Source organism: Erpetoichthys calabaricus, chromosome 10 (assembly GCF_900747795.2).
Source record: "Erpetoichthys calabaricus chromosome 10, fErpCal1.3, whole genome shotgun sequence".
Classification (NCBI taxonomy): Eukaryota; Metazoa; Chordata; class Cladistia; order Polypteriformes; family Polypteridae; genus Erpetoichthys; species Erpetoichthys calabaricus.
The window spans coordinates 161,974,248-161,994,420 of record NC_041403.2 but is presented as its reverse complement, the minus strand read 5'-3'; the positions used below and the strand labels follow the sequence as shown (position 1 = coordinate 161,994,420).

Here is a 20,173-nt window from a genome sequence, read left to right as displayed (position 1 = left end):
TCAGTGTAGTATTTCATTTGTCTGTATTTATTAAGCTTCTAAATATCCTCTTGGGACAAATAAACTATTTATCAATCTATGTATCTATCTATTATGTAGTATATTTCACATCTGTCTAACTATTTATCTATCATGCTTTTCACATCGATCTTTTTCAGAAACCTGTTATGCAGCAGTGTCTAAATAAAATGCTTTACATTCAGAATTATAAGAATGTACGTATTTGAAATATCCCAGGAAGAGTATAAACATGAGGTATGTAAACTAATTTATATTAGACTACCGTCTACGATTAAGCAGAGTTGTCTGAGGTATACAGCATTTAAAAGTGCCGTATGGAGATGCCGGGGATCAAACCCGGGGCCTCATACATGCAAAGCATGCGCTCTACCACTGAGCTACATCCCCACAATATACATGTGCTCTCTGCGATCACAATGAGAACATACTGACCTCCAGTATTAAAAGTAATGCCAGTTCCCTGTCTTATTTCTTTATTTTTTTCCCCGGGGGAAAGGGATTTTGGTTATTTGGCCCGATTGTTTCCTTAAGTATTTTGAACTCAGTAGCCCGAATAACTCCTGTCGGTAGAGCGTCAGACTTCCCTATCAAGTCCCCATTTGAGCTGAAATGCAAATTTTAGAAGGAAAAATTGAACCATTGTTTGAGCTCAGGCCATTTATAACATAAAATTGAAAACGGGTATCACCCAAACGTCTTCTGAGTATTCAAGGAACCGAAAGCAATACGTTACGTGAAAATAAACAAGTTCTTTATTAAAGGTTTACGTCCTTTTGCTGCAGCCACGCATGTAATCTAGTAATGACAAACAAGGAATTAAAAATACATTAAACACATAGACGTTCTGGATTTAAAATGAAAGAATACGAACGAGTGTTAGGTGCGGATCAGTGTAAGGGGTCCAAGTCTTTCTTGTTTTAATCGGTAATCGTGTTTTCTGCATTAATGTTTAACTTGAGTTTAATATCGATATGATTCCCTGTATCTTTTTTTCAATGTATAACTCCTGTTGTTATATGTTGATTTTTAGTGAAACGCTTTAAGAATTAGAAAGGCGTTATATAACTAAGGAAACCTTTAATGGAGGTGGGGCGTTTTTAAAAGTCGGCATTTCCGCCCGAACAGGGACTTGAACCCTGGACCCTCAGATTAAAAGTCTGATACTCTACCGACTGAGCTATCCGGGCTCATAAAGGATGAGGTACCCACGTTTCTCAATCACTGGGTTGCGACCTTTTTTTGTTGTTGTTTTTGTCCTGTGGTGCTGTTTTCTGTTCTTTATAATGCTACTGGGTCCCGGCAAGTTTAGCGATCGGCATTACCGTGCGCTAAATTCTGACCACTGACGCACCACAGCACTAAACACCAAACTACCCACCCAACCAACCTACCCTACCCACCCACATATATATATACAGTATGTGCATGCCATGACGGAGATACACAATATTGATCAGTTTGCACCTGAGATAAATACACGACAAACAACGTCAATATATGCATACAAAGTGCAAGGCAGTTCCAAAACTACCAAGATAATTCAGCATTAGCTCTATGGAAGAATGTTGCAAGATATTTGGGAGATGAGGGGTCCCAGACTTAGCCAGGACAACCGAATAAACCATTTATAAGCTTATTGATCTGTGGAAAGAAACTCGTCTTATATCCGCTGGTTCTGGTGTAGTTTATTCTCGGACGTCTGGCAGGTGGGAGAAGTTCTAACAGCTTGTGGGGTTGGTGATGAGTGCCCTGTCCTCTCCATGACTCTGGAATAGTACAAGTCCTGTAAGGTGGGAAGACTAATGCCATTGATCTTTTTGACAGACCTGACTGATCCTTGTAGCCTCCATGACTGCTGTGTAGTAGATAGATATGAAAGGCACTATATAACTGATAGATAGATAGATAGATAGATAGATAGATAGATAGATAGATAGATGGTCGTTTGTTACAGTTCTGAAATATTACCAAATTAATTGAGTTTTTTGAAATTACTAAATTACGAATGGCTATAGCCTGTTGAACACAGACAGACAGACAGAGTGTAAAGCCGCAGAACAGCGACCCCACAACCAGAAGCGGCGAAAGATATACTACTAAGCACTAGCTAAAGAATGAATGGGAACACTTTCAAGGAGTTATCTTTACCAGTACATCAGTACAGTATACGAGAAGAGAATGCGATAAATTCAATGAAGTATGCATAACATTTTATTATAAACCAATTGGGCCTATTAGAAGGGAGGTTATTGAGCCTCCAATCAATTTATTTATCGTCGCTGTTGTCGTTCTTTTTAATACCATCCTTTTCTTCAAGTAAAGCGCTTGCCGTCGAACATAAGGCGTCGTAATTCTCCTTTGAAGTTGAACCATATTGGTGATTGTGCATGTCAATCAGAAGTCCAGTCACCAATTACCAAACGTTCGATGTTATCCATTAAATGATTGACAACGAAAATACAAATTGCGTTTGACTGAAGTCGAAAGTGATTTAAATATTCCCCGCCTAACATCCCGCCCTCTTCGACATTCCCCCGCCCATTTTCGCTTCGCGCTTGCGTAAGAAGTCGTACTTCTCACCTAACCAATCGCCAGCATTTTCTTTATGCTGTCATTTTGAAAAGGCTTGCGCTGCGGAATTCTTTACACGAATTCATTTTCCTTAAAAGACAAAGCATTTTTCAATGATTTGTACTTTGCGGATTAAAAAGATTCGCATTCGTGTTTAAGGTATTCTTCGGTTCATTTTTGTATCCTTAAAAATGTGAGCCATCTTTAAATATAGTAACGAGAATTATAGATATTCATTTTTGTAGGTACGTGGGGATTATTCGTTTCTGCACAACCTTCTATTCTTAATCAGCTCTGTTAATTTAATTTATTTCCGGTAAGATGTTTGAATACTCAGTAAACATCATTGTGTTTGTCGTAGTTTTCATGAAGTTAAAAGGACAGTACTTTTCGAGCGTAAAGCCTTTTTAGTAAATAAAGAAATACATTAAATGAAGAGGTCTTATTAACTAACTAAAAAAAGAATCGGTTACGCCCGAACAGGGACTTGAACCCTGGACCCTCAGATTAAAAGTCTGATGCTCTACCGACTGAGCTATCCGGGCTCCATGAAAAGTTTAACCACAGACGAAAGAAGATAAAAAATAAGTAATTTGGCTTTTTTGGTAATTTTTTATATTGACACTAGAGGGCAGTAATTGTTCAGAATACATGAGTACAGTACAGTGAAAAGCCAAGTTCTTTACTGTCGGTGGGGATGTAGCTCAGTGGTAGAGCGCATGCTTTGCATGTATGAGGCCCCGGGTTCAATCCCCGGCATCTCCACGGAAGTTTTAGAAAATTTCTATGTGATAATTGTGACCATTAATTCACCTATAACGAATAAGAAAATTTACAACAAATCAAGCTCGTACAGTACTTGATGCAAAGATTAAAAAGTGATAGTACCCATTACGTTTCAAAAGTAATTCATTGACGTTCTGCTCTCAGCAAATGGTGAAGTTACTCAGACGCAGGGTTCCATTTCGGAAAATGAGCAACACTGGACAGTGGACACCTCATTCTCTGCGGTTTCTTCCACAACACTGAAACTATTTCGGGGGGCAACTCAACAACTGCACGTTATTCCAAAATGGATGTGCCGATGTTCACTAAAATTTTGAATGCATATTACTGTTCATAGATCCCATAATCTAGACTTTAAGGTCATCGAGAAACGGGGTTGGAACACAGGAGGCCAAGCCAAAACCATGTCATGAAGGTCCGATCGATGGTATTGAATGTTAAGTTTTTTTTAGGTTTGCCCCTAAAGGAAACAGCCCACATCACTAATGCAACGAAATGCTTTCACGTAATTTTGCAGTTCCATTATCGTTCATGAAAATTTAAAATTGATGCTTCGTGAGGCTTTAACGAGTTCACTTTGGAGTTATAATGGATGGCCAACCCCACAAAAAAATCTTACTCCATACACCTTACTACAAAACACCAAAAGCAATGTTAATGAAATGTATCGTGACCTGTGAACCAGTGAATAGACCTACGAGTCCAGTCAGGGAGAAAAAGAAAAAGTCAGTTTTTCCCAGCTTGCATTTCTGTTTTTAACGATTCAATCGCACATCAGGCCAATAATTAATGTTAGTGTGCTATTATAATGTAAAGCTCGGTAAAGCAGCGGGTACAAAGAAGGAGATCCATGGAACCAACCCAGTCAGGAGTTACCACAATTAGAAAATTCAATCAATCACAAAAAGAACGAAGTGTCGCCTACGCCCAGTGACTTGTGCGTCCAACTACAGACGTCCGGAGCTCCGCGATTTAGTGGCTCCGCTGAGCAGCCAATTGGATTGCAGCTTTTTGAAACCACGATTCGAGTCCGAAAACTCTCTCTCAGCCCGAATCTTAACCATAGCGTAACCAGATGTTAACACTGACACATATAATATAAAGCGACAATGGAATGGTGCTCTGGAGGTCCGCAGCAAAATCTATTGGCTAAACTGCCTATTCTGTTGAATTATAATAAATGAATACATTTGACTTATATAGCACCCTTACGTCCTTTAATTACTAGTTCATGCTACAACAAAATTACCAGGAATAGCGGCTCCTAAAAGAAACAAAAAACCCTTAAATTAAAGTTTCAATGTATCGGATTAATTTCGGTAATCCCCTATTCAGTAACAGGGGATGTAGCTCAGTGGTAGAGCGCATGCTTTGCATGTATGAGGCCCCGGGTTCAATCCCCGGCATCTCCAATTTTGTCTGTGCTAAAATCATAAACGACTATCAGTGTTGGTTTCTACAAATTAGCGCTGTATCCTTGGAAAACTACATTTCATCCAGTAAATATACAAGTTATCCAATCGATGAGGTGGCAAGTCAGTATTTCCCAACCTCGGCCACGGTGACCCCCTCTGCCTGCTGGTTTTTGTTCCAACCAGATCCCTAATCAGTGACAACACCTGATAGCACTGATCACATTTAATTAGCTGGTATTATTTTTCTCTTATTCTACATTCAGAAAAACACAACAGTATGATTTTTATATTTATAAGACATTTAGAAATATTTCTAATCTTGCTATTGATTTAAATTGATTATTGTTTTCATTCTATTTTGCCCTTTCTCTGTGCAGTTTTTCCCCTTTGTTGTATCTTATTAATGACAATTAAAAACGAGCAGAGCAGACACGCTGGCAAACAGCACGGAATAATCAAAGGCTGCAAGTACTTTAGCGTCAGACCCACTAATTAGTAAATAATGGATTAATTAAACAATTAGTACACCCAGAAAAGTAGAATGAAAATCAAGAGGAAAATATTGTTAAAAAGAAAAAAAATACATTATTCACATGTAACTGCTTGGTACATTTTAATATATATATATATATATATATATATATATATACAGACTTAGTTTTCTAATTTCTATATTGTTCCCAAAACAAAATACTTGGGAAATAACAGTTCACTTAATTAGCCCAGGAGTCCAATTAAAAACAGAAGCAGGTGGGAAAAAAAACCTGCAGCCACAGGGGGGTCCCCCAGGACCGAGGTTGGGAAACACTGCATCTAAGTAATAGAGTACGGCATTATCTGTATTTGTGAATTAACACATACGCAATTTAAAACATAAGGTTTGAATATTTATAGCCAGAAATACAAAAAGAGAAAAAAGAATGATGTTTCTTAAAATAGTCTTTTATTCCTGTTCTTTTTAACACCTACGAGGTATCATCATCAGAGCAAACTGATTAGACATACAGGAATCAAAGGCAATAAAAAGCAAATGGGGGGTGGGGGGGCAGGTGTAAGAGGGGTGGATTAGTAAGGTGGGGTTCAGAGGGTGTTTGCCTTAAAGTCTTTTATTTTCATTATTTGGATGTTCATTTTAAGCCTGCTCACGCTGGGTTCATGCTCAAATGTCTGCATTTTCATTTGATAGCCACGATTCAGCCAGCTCTCTGACGACTTCTTCTTCTTCTTTCAGCTGCTCCCATTAGGGGTTGGCACAGCGGATCTTCATCCATATCTTCCTGTCCTCCCCATCTTGCTCTGTTACACCCACCACTTGCATGTCCTCTCTCACCACATCTATAAACCTTCTCTTAGGCCTTCCTCTTCTCCTCTTCCCTGGCAGCTCTATCCTTAGCACCCTTCTCCCATTATACTCAGCATCTCTCCTCTGCACATGTCCAAACCAACGCATCCTCGCCTCTCTGACTTTGTCTCCCAACTGTCCAACTTGAGCTGACCCTCTAATGTCCTCGTTTCTAATCCTGACCATCCTCGTCACACCCAATGCAAATCTTAGCATCTTTAACTCTGCCACCTCCAGCTCTGTCTCCTGCTTTCTGGTCAGTACCCATATAACACAGCTGGTCTCACTACCGTCCTGTAGACCTTCCTTTTTCACTCTTGCTGATATCCATCTGTCACAGATTACTCCTGGCACTCTTCTCCACCCATTCCACCCTGCCTGCACTCTCTTCTTCACTTCTCTTCCACAATCCCCATTACTCTGTACTGTTGATCCCAAGTATTTAAACTCATCCACCTTCGCCAACTCTACTCAAACTATTATCCATATTGTCTAAAATATATCTCTTACACATTATGTCCCTCTTACGCAAAATAAAACATCCTTGTTTCAGATATATTTAGGAACACTTAATTTTACTCGAGGCAAATATTTTTTAATTATTATAATGCTTGATGGGCGGCACGGTGGCGCAGTGGGTAGCGCTGCTGCCTCGCAGTTGGGAGATCTGGGGACCTCGGGTCCTCCCTGCGTGGAGTTTGCATGTTCTCCCCGTGTCTGCGTGGGTTTCCTCCCGCAGTCCAAAGACATGCAGGTTAGGTGGATTGGCGATTCTAAATTGGCCCTAGTGTGTGCTTGGTGTGTGGGTGTGTTTGTGTGTGTCCTGCGGTGGGTTGGCACCCTACCCAGGATTGGTTCCCTGTGTTGGCTGGGATTGGCTCCAGCAGATCCCCGTGACCCTGTGTTCGGATTCAGCGGGTTGGAAAATGGATGGATGGATAATGCTTGATTTTGTACTATACATACTGGATGGGTGAAGGAGTCCACTCATCCTTGAAGTTCATGATGCCAATGTCCACCGATAAAGTAGTAGGCAATAAAATGAGTCTTGCAGACATATTCATCCTACCACTGCCACCAGTATAAGATTTGTAAAAGATGAGAATAAACACCGAAGCCGTGGACTCCCAGTTCCTTTTCAACCATTGCTTTCCTTTTTTTCTTCTGCATCGTGCGTACGTTGCTCTTATATTTTTCACCTCTCTCACCTATCACCCCCAACTATTCTGTCCAAAGAAAAATCAATCAATCAATTGAGAGATCACAACTGAAATGAATTATGTACAATAACTAAATTATTTATAGCTACACTTTAAATGTATTAAGCTATTATCTACAATATACCCTACAGTTCTACGAAGCACGGCAGCTCTGGGAGACTCGTTTCTGACTCATGCGTCTCTTGATTATTACTATTATTTTCCCTTTAGGCCACATTAGTACATCACCAAGTTTTCCACAACTTAATTTGTAACTAAACTTCTTGGTACTTCATTTTCGAAATTCATTAAACCCTGTACATTATATTGAGCCGAATTACATTTTATTAATTCATAAAAGCACACTTCCGCCCGAACAGGGACTTGAACCCTGGACCCTCAGATTAAAAGTCTGATGCTCTACCGACTGAGCTATCCGGGCTCGTGTATAAGATGCACTTCACTGAAACGTTTTTACAATACTTGTTCCCATTGTAATTTGAAACCTGCGCTGCAGAGGGCAGCAAATCCTAAAGACTGAACTCTGAGGCCACTAATCTGGTAAAGAAAGACATGAGGTGGGGATGTAGCTCAGTGGTAGAGCGCATGCTTTGCATGTATGAGGCCCCGGGTTCAATCCCCGGCATCTCCACACTTCATCTTTTTTCCAAAATCTGCAATATTTCTACTCAGGTTCTCGGAACCCCTTGTGCGGGAAGGATTTTAGTTGCAATCCGTTTTGCAATTTATTCCTCTCATTGATCTCACTTAATTATTTGGTCATTTTATTTCTTCTCTTATTTAAAATATTTAGAAAAGCAGTGCAGTGTGATTTGTTCGTTTATAAGACATTTGGAAATATTTGTATTTCTTAGCTTTAAATGCATAGGTGTCTTTGGTTGCTTCCTTATTAATTTGCTTTTTTTTTTTTCCTGTGTAGTTTGCTCGCCCAAATCTACTGTTGCATCCCGGCCAGTACGTGGTATGGAGGCTGGCAGACTTTCGAATCTGGCGAAGGAGGCTGAGAGCATCACGAAGGAGTTTCGTGCGTAACAAAATGGTTGGCAAGGGTGAGAAGAAAATGAGGGTGGGAGCTGTCTGGGGAATTTTTACTTTTATTTTATTTTTATACTGTATTGAGGATTACTTGTGTTCTGTTCTGCGTATTGTATTGTATTGTATTGACTCCCTTCTTTTTGACACCCACTGCACGCCCAACCTACCTGGAAAGGGGTCTCTTTTTGAACTGCCTTTCTCAAAGTTTCTTCCATTTTTTTCCCTACAAGGGTTTTTTGGGAGTTTTTTCTTGTCTTTTTAAAGAGTCAAAGCTGGGGGGCTGTCAAGACTCGGGTCTTCTGTGTGATTTTGGGCTATACAAAAATAAATTGTATTGTGGCAGTTGAGGGAAATTTCGGGTGGATTGGAGGCCAGCCGACAGAAAGTGACTTGGGGGGGAAAAAGGGAAACGGAACATTTTAGGAAGTGGCGTTACGAATACTTGTAAATTGATCCTGTTTAATTTCCTTCATGGTCGTTTTGCATCTGCTTATTTTGAATTATTTAGGAATTAACCGTTATTGGGACCTTTACTTTCTCTATCTGCCAGGCCTATGGAGTCGCTACAGTATATTAACAACGATTCATAACGAGCAGAGGACAAACGACAATGACCACGGAAAGGCTATGGCATCAGACCTACGGGCATGTTCATTAGGAAATACTGTAGGATTAAATAACCAAAACACCCGAAAACATCAGAATGAAAGTCATGATGATTATAAAAATCTTTATAAAATGTATGTTTGGTACGTTCAAATAAAAAAAAAAAAAAAAAAACTTAAGTTTTGTCATTTCTCTGTTGATCTAAAAATAACAGCATACTTACATCGGAGTCCAACTAAAAAGAGAAGCTGGTGCGAGCCAGGGCCGGATTAAGACCTTTATAGACCTTAAGCACTTAAAAGATTTTGGTGTCCCCATATTTATTGTAGCGACCTCCACGTCAGGTTCGAAAAGGAAGAAACATAGAAGGACGAAGTAGGTATCAGAGAACAAAAAAACAGTACGTCTTTGAACTTAAACTATTTGCAGTTGCCTATAACTCTGTCATTGTTCTGGCCTTGAGAGACGCAGTTAATCGATACCAAAGAAAACGCCGACCTCGTAAAGCAATCACACCTTCCTTCTCGAACCCTCTCCTTCGAGACCACCCCAAAAAAAAAAACTCTGCCTCCGACCCAGGTCCCGCCCACTTCCAGTCCTCCGCGCTGTACTCCGCCCTCCCTCAATCGAGCCCAACAGTCAGCTCCCAAGGGCCTTCGGTCTGGCCGGGACGTTACAATATGAACTGCACGGGACTGAACTGGACAGCCGACATGACCAAACAACAGTGATCACGTGAGCCTCAGTGGGCTGCGTGGCAGTTACCAGATTCGAATTGTGTTGTATTCCCAAGATTAATATATCATTAACCTCTGTTATTAGTATTTTATTATATTTATACCGTTGTATATTTTTTTCATTTAATATGGATGCCAGTTTTTGCGGAATCTGGTTCAACTGCACCATTTGAAGTCTTACAGCATATATATTATTAATCACATGTGTCATCATTTGGCTGCATTTCCCTACTTGATGAAGGGCGTCGGTCCTCATGTTCCAGTTTCTCTGGGTCAGTGTTGCGTAAAGTTTACTCTTTTAAATCCCGACGTTTGCATGGGAAGTTGCGTGCGCACATTTCGAGCCATGCGGTCTTGGTGAAGAGAGAGCTGAGCCATCTACATTGCTGCTGCCACCTCTGATCACGAACTTCGATTAGGGCAGCGTTTCTCAACCTTTAAGTATTTGAGACCCGAGTTTTCATAACAGTTTTAATCGCGCCCTCTAACGTTTTTTTGAAAGGAGCCCACTAATACCAATTTGTTCTTTTTTAATTAATGATATATCATAGATGCATATTTTATTATACCTTAACATTTATCGACATATATCTAACTCTATATTTATTTTTCTAGATTCAGAATGTAGTTTAAATTCATTTGTTTTGGTTTCACTAGATGTATTTTTCATATTTTCGATTCTTGCTTTCTTTTTTTTCACATCTTCACGCCCCCCTTTTTGTTACTTCGCGCCCCTCTAGGGGGGCCTGCCCCACAGTTTGAGAACCACTGGATTAGGGACTGAAAGGACAAGACCGCGGATACAAGCGAAATAAATTTGTTTCATTCATATCCTCCTCATATCCTCCGCATATGGTGCCAGATAAGGTAATTCGGGTATCTGGAGTTGTTTCGGTTAGGTCGAAACCGGAAGGAGACTTTATGCCAGAACCAGGACAGGCTGGATAGATTATCTCTCTCATCAGTCCTGGGGACGCCTCGGAGTCCCACCGGAGGAGTTGGAGGAGATGGCTGGGAAAAGTTTAAGTCCTCACAGGTGGCGCAGTGGTAGTGCTGCTGTGTGGAGGATGGTGGGTTCGCTTCCCGGTTTCTCCCTGTCTGGATAGCCCTTTGAGTCCTGAGAAAAGCGCTATATAAATGTAATGAATTATTAAAGTAACATCTACAGTATAGGCATCTTTTCTTAGACTGCTACGTCAGCGAGCCGGAGCCGGATAAGTGGCAGAAATGAATGGATGAATGCATGGAAAAAGTCAATTTCATATGCAAAGAAACCAGTATGAAATGATTCCACATTAGACAAAAAAAAAGAACCATTATATTTAAGAGTGTGGTGTCGTGATGGTGTCTCGCTAACGTTCGTGCCAACCCAAACTGGTATCAGAGTGATATGAGGGGATTGCCGGAGTATTGTAGATGCTGTCATGTGAATGCTTGCTATATTTCTGCTTCTTTGAGTTGACTTGTGAAAAGAAAGAAAGAAAGAAAGAAAGAAAGAAAGAAAGAAAGAAAGAAAGAAAGAAAGAAAGAAAGAAAAATGAATATGTATATTTGCAGAATGTCCACGCGTGAAAAGTGAAACTCCATACGTTACAATGGGTTAACTGGGTACAATTTCATGAACTTTGGTTTAACTGTTTTAGGTGTTCGGAGTAAGATGTATTTATTTATTTGTCTGTTTGTTTGTTCCTTAGAGCCACACGAAGCCTCTGTTTTAAATTACATTAACAATAATAGAAATGCAAAATTGCGTGAAAGCAGAAATTGCCGTTTTCGAGTAATGCGCGATTTTTCCGTTGGTGTCCCATCACACTACAAACGCACTAACCCCATCCCCAAACCCCCCAGGGACAATACCCCCAGACAGCCCACCGCCCAGCCTTCAAGTGTTTTCGATGAATTTGTGACGTGGACTTTAGTTTTTAGTCGAATCGGGGCCAAACCTAAACAAACTTCAACAACGTTCAGTACAGTCGGTAGGACCTTTGTGACGTGGTTTTGGCTGCGCCTCCTCTGTTACATCCCCGTTTACTCGATGGAATTTATAAAAGGACTTAAAGTCTAGATTTCATGTTCTATGAATACTACCATGCGTACAAAATTTTAGTGAACCTCTTCTCATCCATTATGGTATAACGTGCAGTTTTTGAGTTGCCCCCCGAAATGTCTTCAGTGTTGTGGAAGATGCCGCCGAGAATGAGGTGTCCAGTGACGTTAATTTTCCGAAATGAAAGCATGCGTTTCAGAAACTTCATTTGCTGAGTGCAGAATTTCGAAACGTGATGTTTGCTGTTTAAGTTTATCTTCAAATCTTCTCTTGCAGTATTCTTACAGCTGTATTTATTGTAAGGTTTTGTCTTCCTTTTGGGTGAGATTAAAGATGACGAATATCGCATAGAAATTTTCTAAAACTTCCGTGGAGATGCCGGGGATTGAACCCGGGGCCTCATACATGCAAAGCATGCGCTCTACCACTGAGCTACATCCCCACCGATACTACCGGGCAGCCATGAGTCGATGTAATTCTTTGTAGCGAAAACCAATCAGATCGCTTTCTGCTACCAAGATTCTACCAAGATTGAAAGCTCGGGCCAATCGCAGCCCGTATCGGCTACCAAGAATTGACCAATGACGGTTCGGACGGCTACCAAGAATTGGCGAATCACGGCTCGTGTTGACTATCAAAACTCGGAAAGGGCGGGCCAACCTCTTGTGAGTTAATGAATTCTGCAAAAGCTCGTTCGAGTCGGCACTCAGACGCTTTGTGATTTGCGTTTCATTTTGAACTTTCTAAAAATGTTACTCACGAGTGTCGGTTTGTACAGATATATTTACATTTACGTACACATTTTTTGAATGATTTTTTTTTAAACATTCTTACTGCAGTTTATTACATTTATTAAATATGTGTGCAAAACGTGTAAAGACTTATAATAATGTATAATTATAATAAACATTGAATTGTATAATCATAGTTTCATTTTTTATACTTTATACTAATATCACAAATCGTTCATATCAATGCTAATACAGAATAATAATAATTATAGTTATACTCTATATTATCTATCTATCTATCTATCTATCTATCTATCTATCTATCTATTAATATTGATGTTATAAAATATGTTTATAAATTAGACCTACACCTTTAATACTCAGACGATTCTAAACGTGCTGTAGAACAGCATATATATATATATATATATATATATATATATATATATATATATATATATATATATATACTAAATGGTGTGTGTGCTGTTTACTATAAGTATATAAACATTTCCCTTTGCAATATTTCCAAATATTTATTTTTACCTTATATTACTTCCCAAATTTTATAAATACATACAAACACAAGGCTGTGCACTATTATTTATTCATTCTTTTTGTGCTTTCATTTTTTTTGATTATCTGTGCAGCCGTCTCAGACCATGGTAAAGGTGCTATATAAATAAGTGAAATACATTATTATTTGTTAGAATTATGATTCTATAGAACGGGCATGCAGTTTATTTAAGTGTGATTTTAACTATGCGTGTTGTCCATGTGTTCCTTATCAAATCAATCATTCATTAAACAGTTTTTGTTAATCAAAAAAATAATTAAATAAATAAACAACTACATCTGCAATGTAGGATTCAAGCCACCATTTGTAGAAAAGAAAGTTGTTTTCTTTATTTTAGAGATATATTCTCCCATTCAACAATGTGCGGGATTCGAACCCACATTACCGAATAATTTCTGGTAGCTCATCTCTCAAGAATCTCAGCTATACCTCGACTAACACGCGCAATCCTATACTCTTATAGGTTGTTGTTTATCGTACTGTACTTATTTGATGTTACTGATGTTACTATATGAGATATTACTGCCCTCTTGCGTTAATGTAAGAACTCACAGGACTAACCAAATTACTGATTTTTTTTTTCGTCTTTCTTCCGTTGGACACTTATGTTTTTCATGGAGCCCGGATAGCTCAGTCGGTAGAGCATCAGACTTTTAATCTGAGGGTCCAGGGTTCAAGTCCCTGTTCGGGCGAAGTTGTTTTGTAATTCCTCCCTCACGTGTACATTAATACTGCGTTCTCTTATAATGGAGATTTAGGAAAGCCGCATAATTATCATGCGGAGACCACAGAGTCGGACGATTGACAGTAAACATCAGTCTGGGGCACTGTTTTGGGAATCGTGAAAAAGCAAGGGTGCTAAAGTGATCATCGCAAGTGAAAAGCTCAGAACTTAAACCCACGCGAGTTACAATTCGAAGAATTAGCCGAGTTGTGACCCAAGTCTGAACTTTCTCCTTAAGCCCCTGTTCAGAGGAGATTCTTCATTTTCTGCGCTTAATTAGTGTGTCTTGTTTTAAAAGACTAAATATATAAATTGAAAACGTGATCACTTTATTCTTCCCTCCCTTATAAAAGCAGCAGTTAATTTCCTCAGTGCGTGACAGTACAAAGGTCTGGTAAATGTTTCTCAATATCGCGGCAGCACGAGTTATTTCTCAATATGGCAGAGTCCCAACTGTGCTGTAATTCTTAATTATTTTAATCTATTGAATGTAAAATTTGTCACAGCATTGTGTGCCTGTACAGAACGCTATTCTAAAAATAATGTGTACTGCACTGCAATGTGTTATATTTACATACGCCTATAAATTAATTACAGACGGCGATGAGCCAAATAGAAGAATTTTAGTTTGCATAGTTTATCAACATTTTGTAATTTTGTAAGCAATTAATAACTGCTAATGCAAAACATACTAAAATTAAGCATTTTATTAATTGATTACTTAATTAATTAATCAATTAACTTACTTGCTTATAGGTTAAAATGTAAGGAATATTGTTCCTTAAGCAACAGTCTACTGCTGAAAAGGTCTACTTCCTCTGCCCCCATCCAATAATCCCTCACCCCGCTCCCATGCACTATGTGGCTCCAGAACCTTTAGAACATTACAGCATTAGAACAATCTAGACGAGAACAGGCCATTCAGCGCAACAAAGCTCACCAGTCCTATCTACTTAATTTGAGTTCTGAAGATCCCTAAAGTCCTACTGTCCACCACACTACTTGGTCACTTATTCCAAGTATCTATCATTGTTTGTGTAAAGAAAAACTTCCTAATGTTTGTGTGAAATTCACCCTTAAGTCTCCTGGTGTCCCCGTGTTCTTGATGAACTCATTTTAAAGTCACTGTCTCAATCCGCTGGACTAATTCCCTTCATGATTTTAAACACTTCAGTTGTGACTCCTCTTCATTTTCTTCTGCTTAAACTGTAAAGGCTCAGCTCTTTGAATCTTTCCTCATAACTTACACCCTGTAGCCGTGAACTTTTCCTAGCACTGTGTTGTCCTTTTTGTGGCCTGGAGACCAAAATTGAACGCAGAACTCCAGATGAGGCCTCACCAGTGTGTTATACATGTTCAGTATAACCTCCTGTGACTTGTACTCCACACATCAAGGCGCTATATAACCTGACATCCTGTGAGCCTTTTTAATGGCTTCTGAACACTGTCTAGTAGTTGATAGTATCGAGTCCACTACGACTCCTAAATCCTTCTCATAAGGTGTACTCTTGATTTTCAGACCTCCCATTGTGTATTCAAACCTAACATTTTTACTTCCTATCTGTAATTTACGGACATTAAATTTCATCTGCCACAAATCTGCCCAAGCCTGTATGCTGTGCAAGTCCCACTGTGATGATACCACGGACTCCCGATTATCTTCCAATCCACCTATCTTGGTATCATCTGCAAACGTAACCAGCTTGTTACTTATATTACAATCTAAATCATTTATGTATTTTAAAAATAGCAGTGACTCTATCATTCACCTCTATGGGACACCACTCTTAACATCAGCCAGTTCTGATGAGGTTCCTCGCACCATCACCTTCTGTTTCCTGTGTCTGAGCCAATTCTGCACCCATCTAAAAACATCACCCTGAACATCTGTGGGATGAATTTGAATTCTGATTACAAGCCAGGGCTTCTCATCCGGGCGGCACGGTGGCGCAATGGGTAGCACTGTGTTCGCTTCCCAGGTCCTCCCTGCGTGGAGTTTGCATGTTCTCCCCGTGTCTGCATAGGTTTCCTCCCACAGTCCAAAGACTTGCAGGTTAGGTGCATTGGCGATTCTAAATTGTCCCTATTGTGTGCTTGGTGTGTGTGTGCCCTGCGGTGGGCTGGCACCCTGCCAGGGGTTTGTTTGCTGCCTTGCGCTCTGTGTTGGCTGGGATTGGCTCCAGCAGACCCCCGTAACCCTGTAGTTAGGATATAGCGGGATGGATGGCTTCTCATCCACTCCTGACCTCACAACTGCTCATTTGGCTGAAAGTCACAAATTCCCATTGGGGAAAAAAAGCCTTTGCAGAAGAGTAGAAGCTCTAAAACATTGGTATACTGTATAATCAGTAGAAGGGTAGCGTCCTTATATACGATATCATAATGTAAATCTCTAAAGGTGAGTCCGGTGAGTCCTTACTGCATACAAAAACACAGGGTGTTCAGGTTTTCTTGACAGGTTAGTAGCCTACTATACTATACATCAACGATTTTAGGGCCCTTTTTATTGGTCAAAGACCCAATGTCATATCTGAAGAAGCCTTCCCAGAAAGAAATGGTTCTTGGATTCCCTGTAGAGCCTTTGCTTGACACACAGCCCGGCAAAATGCCACTAAGGAACACATATTTTTAAGAGTGTAGGACTTTCTCATAAAGGTGTCCCATCAAGATTCAGGCCTGCCATTGTGCGTGCAAATGCCACAAATCTGACTTGTTAATTGCTTACATTCGTTTCCGTTATATTTCATCTGTCGCACATCTGCCCAACCCAGGATCCTCTGTAAGTCCCTCGATAATAATTCAGCTGATTCTACATCATTTAACTTTCCAACTAGTCTGGTATCATCTGCAGGCTTAACCAGCTTGTTGAGTCTTTTCTAGTCCAGATCGCTTCTCAATATTAAAAATCGGGAGTGGTCTCCCCTCGACTTTCTCGTGTACTCCGGTATGGGGATGGATATTTGAGGAGGACACCTCAAGACAATGATTATATTTTTATAATATGTATATTAAAGAACCATCAACAACACATCAAATCAAATTTATAACATTTTGAACAAATTAGTAAGGTTGAATAAATTGTTCTCAGCAGCTGCAAGAATAAAAGGTAAAGTACCACTTCCGGTTAGCGGAAATAACCCAAAAGTGGATAGAAATCTACGTTTTGTACCTAATACTTGAATGCAAAATTTGTTTGACCGAAGTGAAAGCGTACTCAAGTTACTGCGTTTACACACACGCGCGCACGCGCACAGACATAATTCCAAAAATGGCATTTTCAGACTCAGGGAGGTCTAAAACGTCGAGATTCAGCAAAATCTCGACATTTACTTTTTGGACGATTACAGTACTTTCCCTAAACTTCAATACGAGAAAGCAAAACATGCAGCGGTCACAGCACTGGTCTATTAAAGGCTACCACTCGTAACATTACCTAGCTCTGAAAAAGATTTTCCATACTGCCAGCCCCCATAATTATACGAAGCGGTTTTTGGGAACTTTCTGTTATGTTCAATTCTGCACGACTGAGAATCTGTCTTTGCTTATAAAGCACTCCGAAACTGAATTGCAGTGGGTCTTCCGAGCTGATGGGTGGCAGAAGGGAACACATGCGATCGGCAGTCTATGCTTCGGTAAAGTGGTCCGCGACCGATTAACTCTAGAAGCGACGGTTCAGGAATTTGGATCCCCCCCCCTACCACCACCTCCTTCTCCTCTTATGTATATATACCACAAATCCCTGATGTAGCTGAGGTAGTTTGCCTCGGGCTTGGGAGTATAAATCAGCCTTCTTAAGTGAGCGGCAGCCTCGCCATTCGCCCGATGGGTCAGAGTTAAATCGCGGGGTGGACTTCGACTCTACGGACGGGACGGACCGGCAGCTCACACGTCAGTCAGCGCGGCGCAGTGCAGTGTTGCCCCGAGTGAACCGGCCAGGCTCCTGGCGGGCAGACTGGCCCCACGTTTGTCGGGTACTGGGATTACCTAGGAGCCCTCGAACGGACTGTTCTGGCAGTAATGGCCGGGGTATTTGACATCGACTTGGAGACGGAAGAACTGAGCGACACAGACGAGGTGGACCTGAACGGGGTAGGTGTTGAAAAGAGAGAGAGATCTGCGGAACTAGTGAGAGCCCTCACGCAGCTTCTGAGCGCTCTGAGGGGCTACTTGAGGGGTCAAGTTGTGCTCATTACTGGGCAGATCAAGATGAAGCTATGGTTACGTACAAGCGGAGCTGGGTGGTCCAGCCTGATAACAGTCGGGTTTGTTGAGTAGCTCGTGCAGTGGCTGGGCACCGTGTGGGTGGGGGAGAGTCGCACCAAGAAAATGAAAGGGTATTGTTTTCTAAGAGATCGCCTGCATGCCATGTACAATACTTTTTAAACTAGTAATGTATAAACCCCAAATACGACAATATGCAGTCAATATGAAGTAAAATAAAATTCGACACAACGAAACCCCCAAATTCTATGGCATCCTGATAGCGATAAATGTTTCCAGTTCGCGAGAAAGAACCTGTCAGCGGACGGAGGATTAAAGGGACACGAGAAGAAAACGCTTAAACAGATAGCTGTGGCCGATCTCCGCCAGACACTTGTCACTCTGACCAGAAGGGCGAAAAGTTTTTTTTTTTTTTTTAAATGTTATTTAGTCAGCCCGGTGGGATTCCTTATGCGGCACAGCGGGAGGCCGACTTGTTTCCATTGATTTTTTTTTAATGAATTGCCCACTCCTTGGCAATAGTTAGCTTATCTGCAAAGTTTGGGAGGGATTGCTTCATTTTTAAGGATGTTGTTTTAAGACCGTCACGTGATCCGTTTGATAACGTGTGCGAGGAACGCAAAGCAGATCTGCAAGTTCACTTTTAAGCAAGGGGGGGACCGGACCTCCCGAAAAATAAAAAGATAACTTTGTTCACTTTTTACTGTAAAGCTTTTCAAGTACATTAAATGTACAGTTATTTGAAAAAAATAAAGTACACCCCATGGAAAAATAGCCATCCTGCTACGCCTCCATGGGCTCCCTGTGTTTTACAGATTTTAAAATAAAATTCTATTATCAACCTACAAAGCTTTAAATGGCCTCACACTGGACTACATCAGTGACCTCCTCCATCACTAGGTGCCTGTTCACCCACTAAGGTCCTCTAAATCTGGCCATCTTGTTGTGCCCCGCACTCAATGGGTGACAGCAGGACCTCCAGCTGTATTTAGCGCCCAGCCCTCCCGAAATGAAGGAGATCAGCCGACTCCATTCATTCTTTTAAAAAACAACCTAAAACTCATCAGTTCAGAAGGCTTTTAACTTAACCTGACCTTCTGCCCCCTCTTTCAGTTTAGCTCCGTGTAATTTGTGTGTGTGTGTTATATCACAAACTAGCTGTTCCCCGCGGCTCCACCCATGTCGTAGAGAAACAGGGCAAACTTTAAAAATCAATAAACAAATCGGTATTGCTAGCTAAGCGAAGGCAAGATACGCTCCAAAACGTTGGCCAGAGGAAGACCGATTTGACCGGAGGCTGGCACATGAGTGTGGAGGGACCCCCTCCACCAAGGCCCGCAAGCTGTTCTCTCTGATTCAAATAAATCGGTACCGCAAGTGAACTATGATATGTAGCGCAATGAGAGAAGTCGCAAAATCAACCTGAATGTTCAAGCAAATTGTAGGAAAAAAAAATGTTTTAAATCCGTTAATTAGTTCTCTCATTTGCTAGCTAAGCAGAGACAAGGTGCGGTCCGAGGCTGGCATGTGAGTGAGGAGGGTCCCCACTCCTGACGTCACGCTTCGCCCTCCCCTCGGCCCACAGCCTCTGCCTTGGATTAGTGCGATTAGTGGCTCCGAAATTCGTACTCATCCCTACTTTCTCTGCTGTTCTTTTTCCGATTTTTCTGTGCTGGCAATCTGCGCCGCCACCACCACCACCTGATAAAAGCACCGTGCTGTCCCCACATGATGGATTGAAGGCCAGAAGTCCACATGACCGTCATCATCAAATTCTTCCATGTAAAGCCTGAAAACCATGAGGACTGATTGAGATCACTGATGTTAGGTAGAATGCCTAGAAGGGGCTGGGTGGTCTCATGGTCTTGGTGCCCCTGCAGATTTTGTTTTTTATCTCCAGCCGCCTGGAGTTTCTTATTTGTTTTTTCAGTCCTCCCTGGCCATCAGACCTTACTTTTATTCTATGTTAGTTAGTGTGGCCTAATTTTATTTTTTATATCTTGTCTTTTTTTCTCTTTCTTCAGTCCTGTAAAGGACTTTGAGCTACAGCATTTGTATGAAAATGCGCTCTAGAAATAGATAGATAGATACTTTATTAATCCCAACGGGAAATTCACAAATAAAATAAATATTGTTGTTG

The 20,173-nt window shown here is 40.7% G+C and overlaps 1 protein-coding gene and 9 non-coding genes across 10 annotated transcripts in view; 5 read left to right on the top strand and 5 right to left on the bottom strand.

The window, feature by feature from the left end:
- Nucleotides 1–336: 336 nt before the first annotated feature.
- On the bottom strand, nucleotides 337–408 carry trnaa-ugc (transfer RNA alanine (anticodon UGC)). Its single transcript has one exon. It is a non-coding gene; the product is annotated as a tRNA-Ala (tRNA).
- Nucleotides 409–1,135: 727 nt separating this feature from the next.
- trnak-uuu (transfer RNA lysine (anticodon UUU)) lies at nucleotides 1,136–1,208 on the bottom strand. Its single transcript has one exon. It is a non-coding gene; the product is annotated as a tRNA-Lys (tRNA).
- Nucleotides 1,209–3,064: 1,856 nt separating this feature from the next.
- trnak-uuu (transfer RNA lysine (anticodon UUU)) lies at nucleotides 3,065–3,137 on the bottom strand. Its single transcript has one exon. It is a non-coding gene; the product is annotated as a tRNA-Lys (tRNA).
- Nucleotides 3,138–3,285: 148 nt separating this feature from the next.
- Nucleotides 3,286–3,357, top strand: trnaa-ugc (transfer RNA alanine (anticodon UGC)). The gene has a single exon. It is a non-coding gene; the product is annotated as a tRNA-Ala (tRNA).
- Nucleotides 3,358–4,718: 1,361 nt separating this feature from the next.
- trnaa-ugc (transfer RNA alanine (anticodon UGC)) lies at nucleotides 4,719–4,790 on the top strand. Its single transcript has one exon. It is a non-coding gene; the product is annotated as a tRNA-Ala (tRNA).
- A 2,913-nt stretch (nucleotides 4,791–7,703) lies between these two features.
- Nucleotides 7,704–7,776, bottom strand: trnak-uuu (transfer RNA lysine (anticodon UUU)). Its single transcript has one exon. It is a non-coding gene; the product is annotated as a tRNA-Lys (tRNA).
- A 138-nt stretch (nucleotides 7,777–7,914) lies between these two features.
- On the top strand, nucleotides 7,915–7,986 carry trnaa-ugc (transfer RNA alanine (anticodon UGC)). The gene has a single exon. It is a non-coding gene; the product is annotated as a tRNA-Ala (tRNA).
- Nucleotides 7,987–12,150: 4,164 nt separating this feature from the next.
- trnaa-ugc (transfer RNA alanine (anticodon UGC)) lies at nucleotides 12,151–12,222 on the bottom strand. The gene has a single exon. It is a non-coding gene; the product is annotated as a tRNA-Ala (tRNA).
- Nucleotides 12,223–13,707: 1,485 nt separating this feature from the next.
- trnak-uuu (transfer RNA lysine (anticodon UUU)) lies at nucleotides 13,708–13,780 on the top strand. Its single transcript has one exon. It is a non-coding gene; the product is annotated as a tRNA-Lys (tRNA).
- A 3,624-nt stretch (nucleotides 13,781–17,404) lies between these two features.
- The window catches only part of LOC114659704 (ribosomal protein S6 kinase beta-2-like), a 55,258-nt gene continuing 52,489 nt past the window's right edge, over nucleotides 17,405–20,173 (top strand). The window contains exon 1 of the mRNA XM_028812321.2: nucleotides 17,405–17,901. Within this exon, the coding sequence (XP_028668154.1) occupies nucleotides 17,830–17,901 (72 nt within the window). The 5' untranslated portion in view covers nucleotides 17,405–17,829. The remainder of the gene's footprint in view (nucleotides 17,902–20,173) is intronic.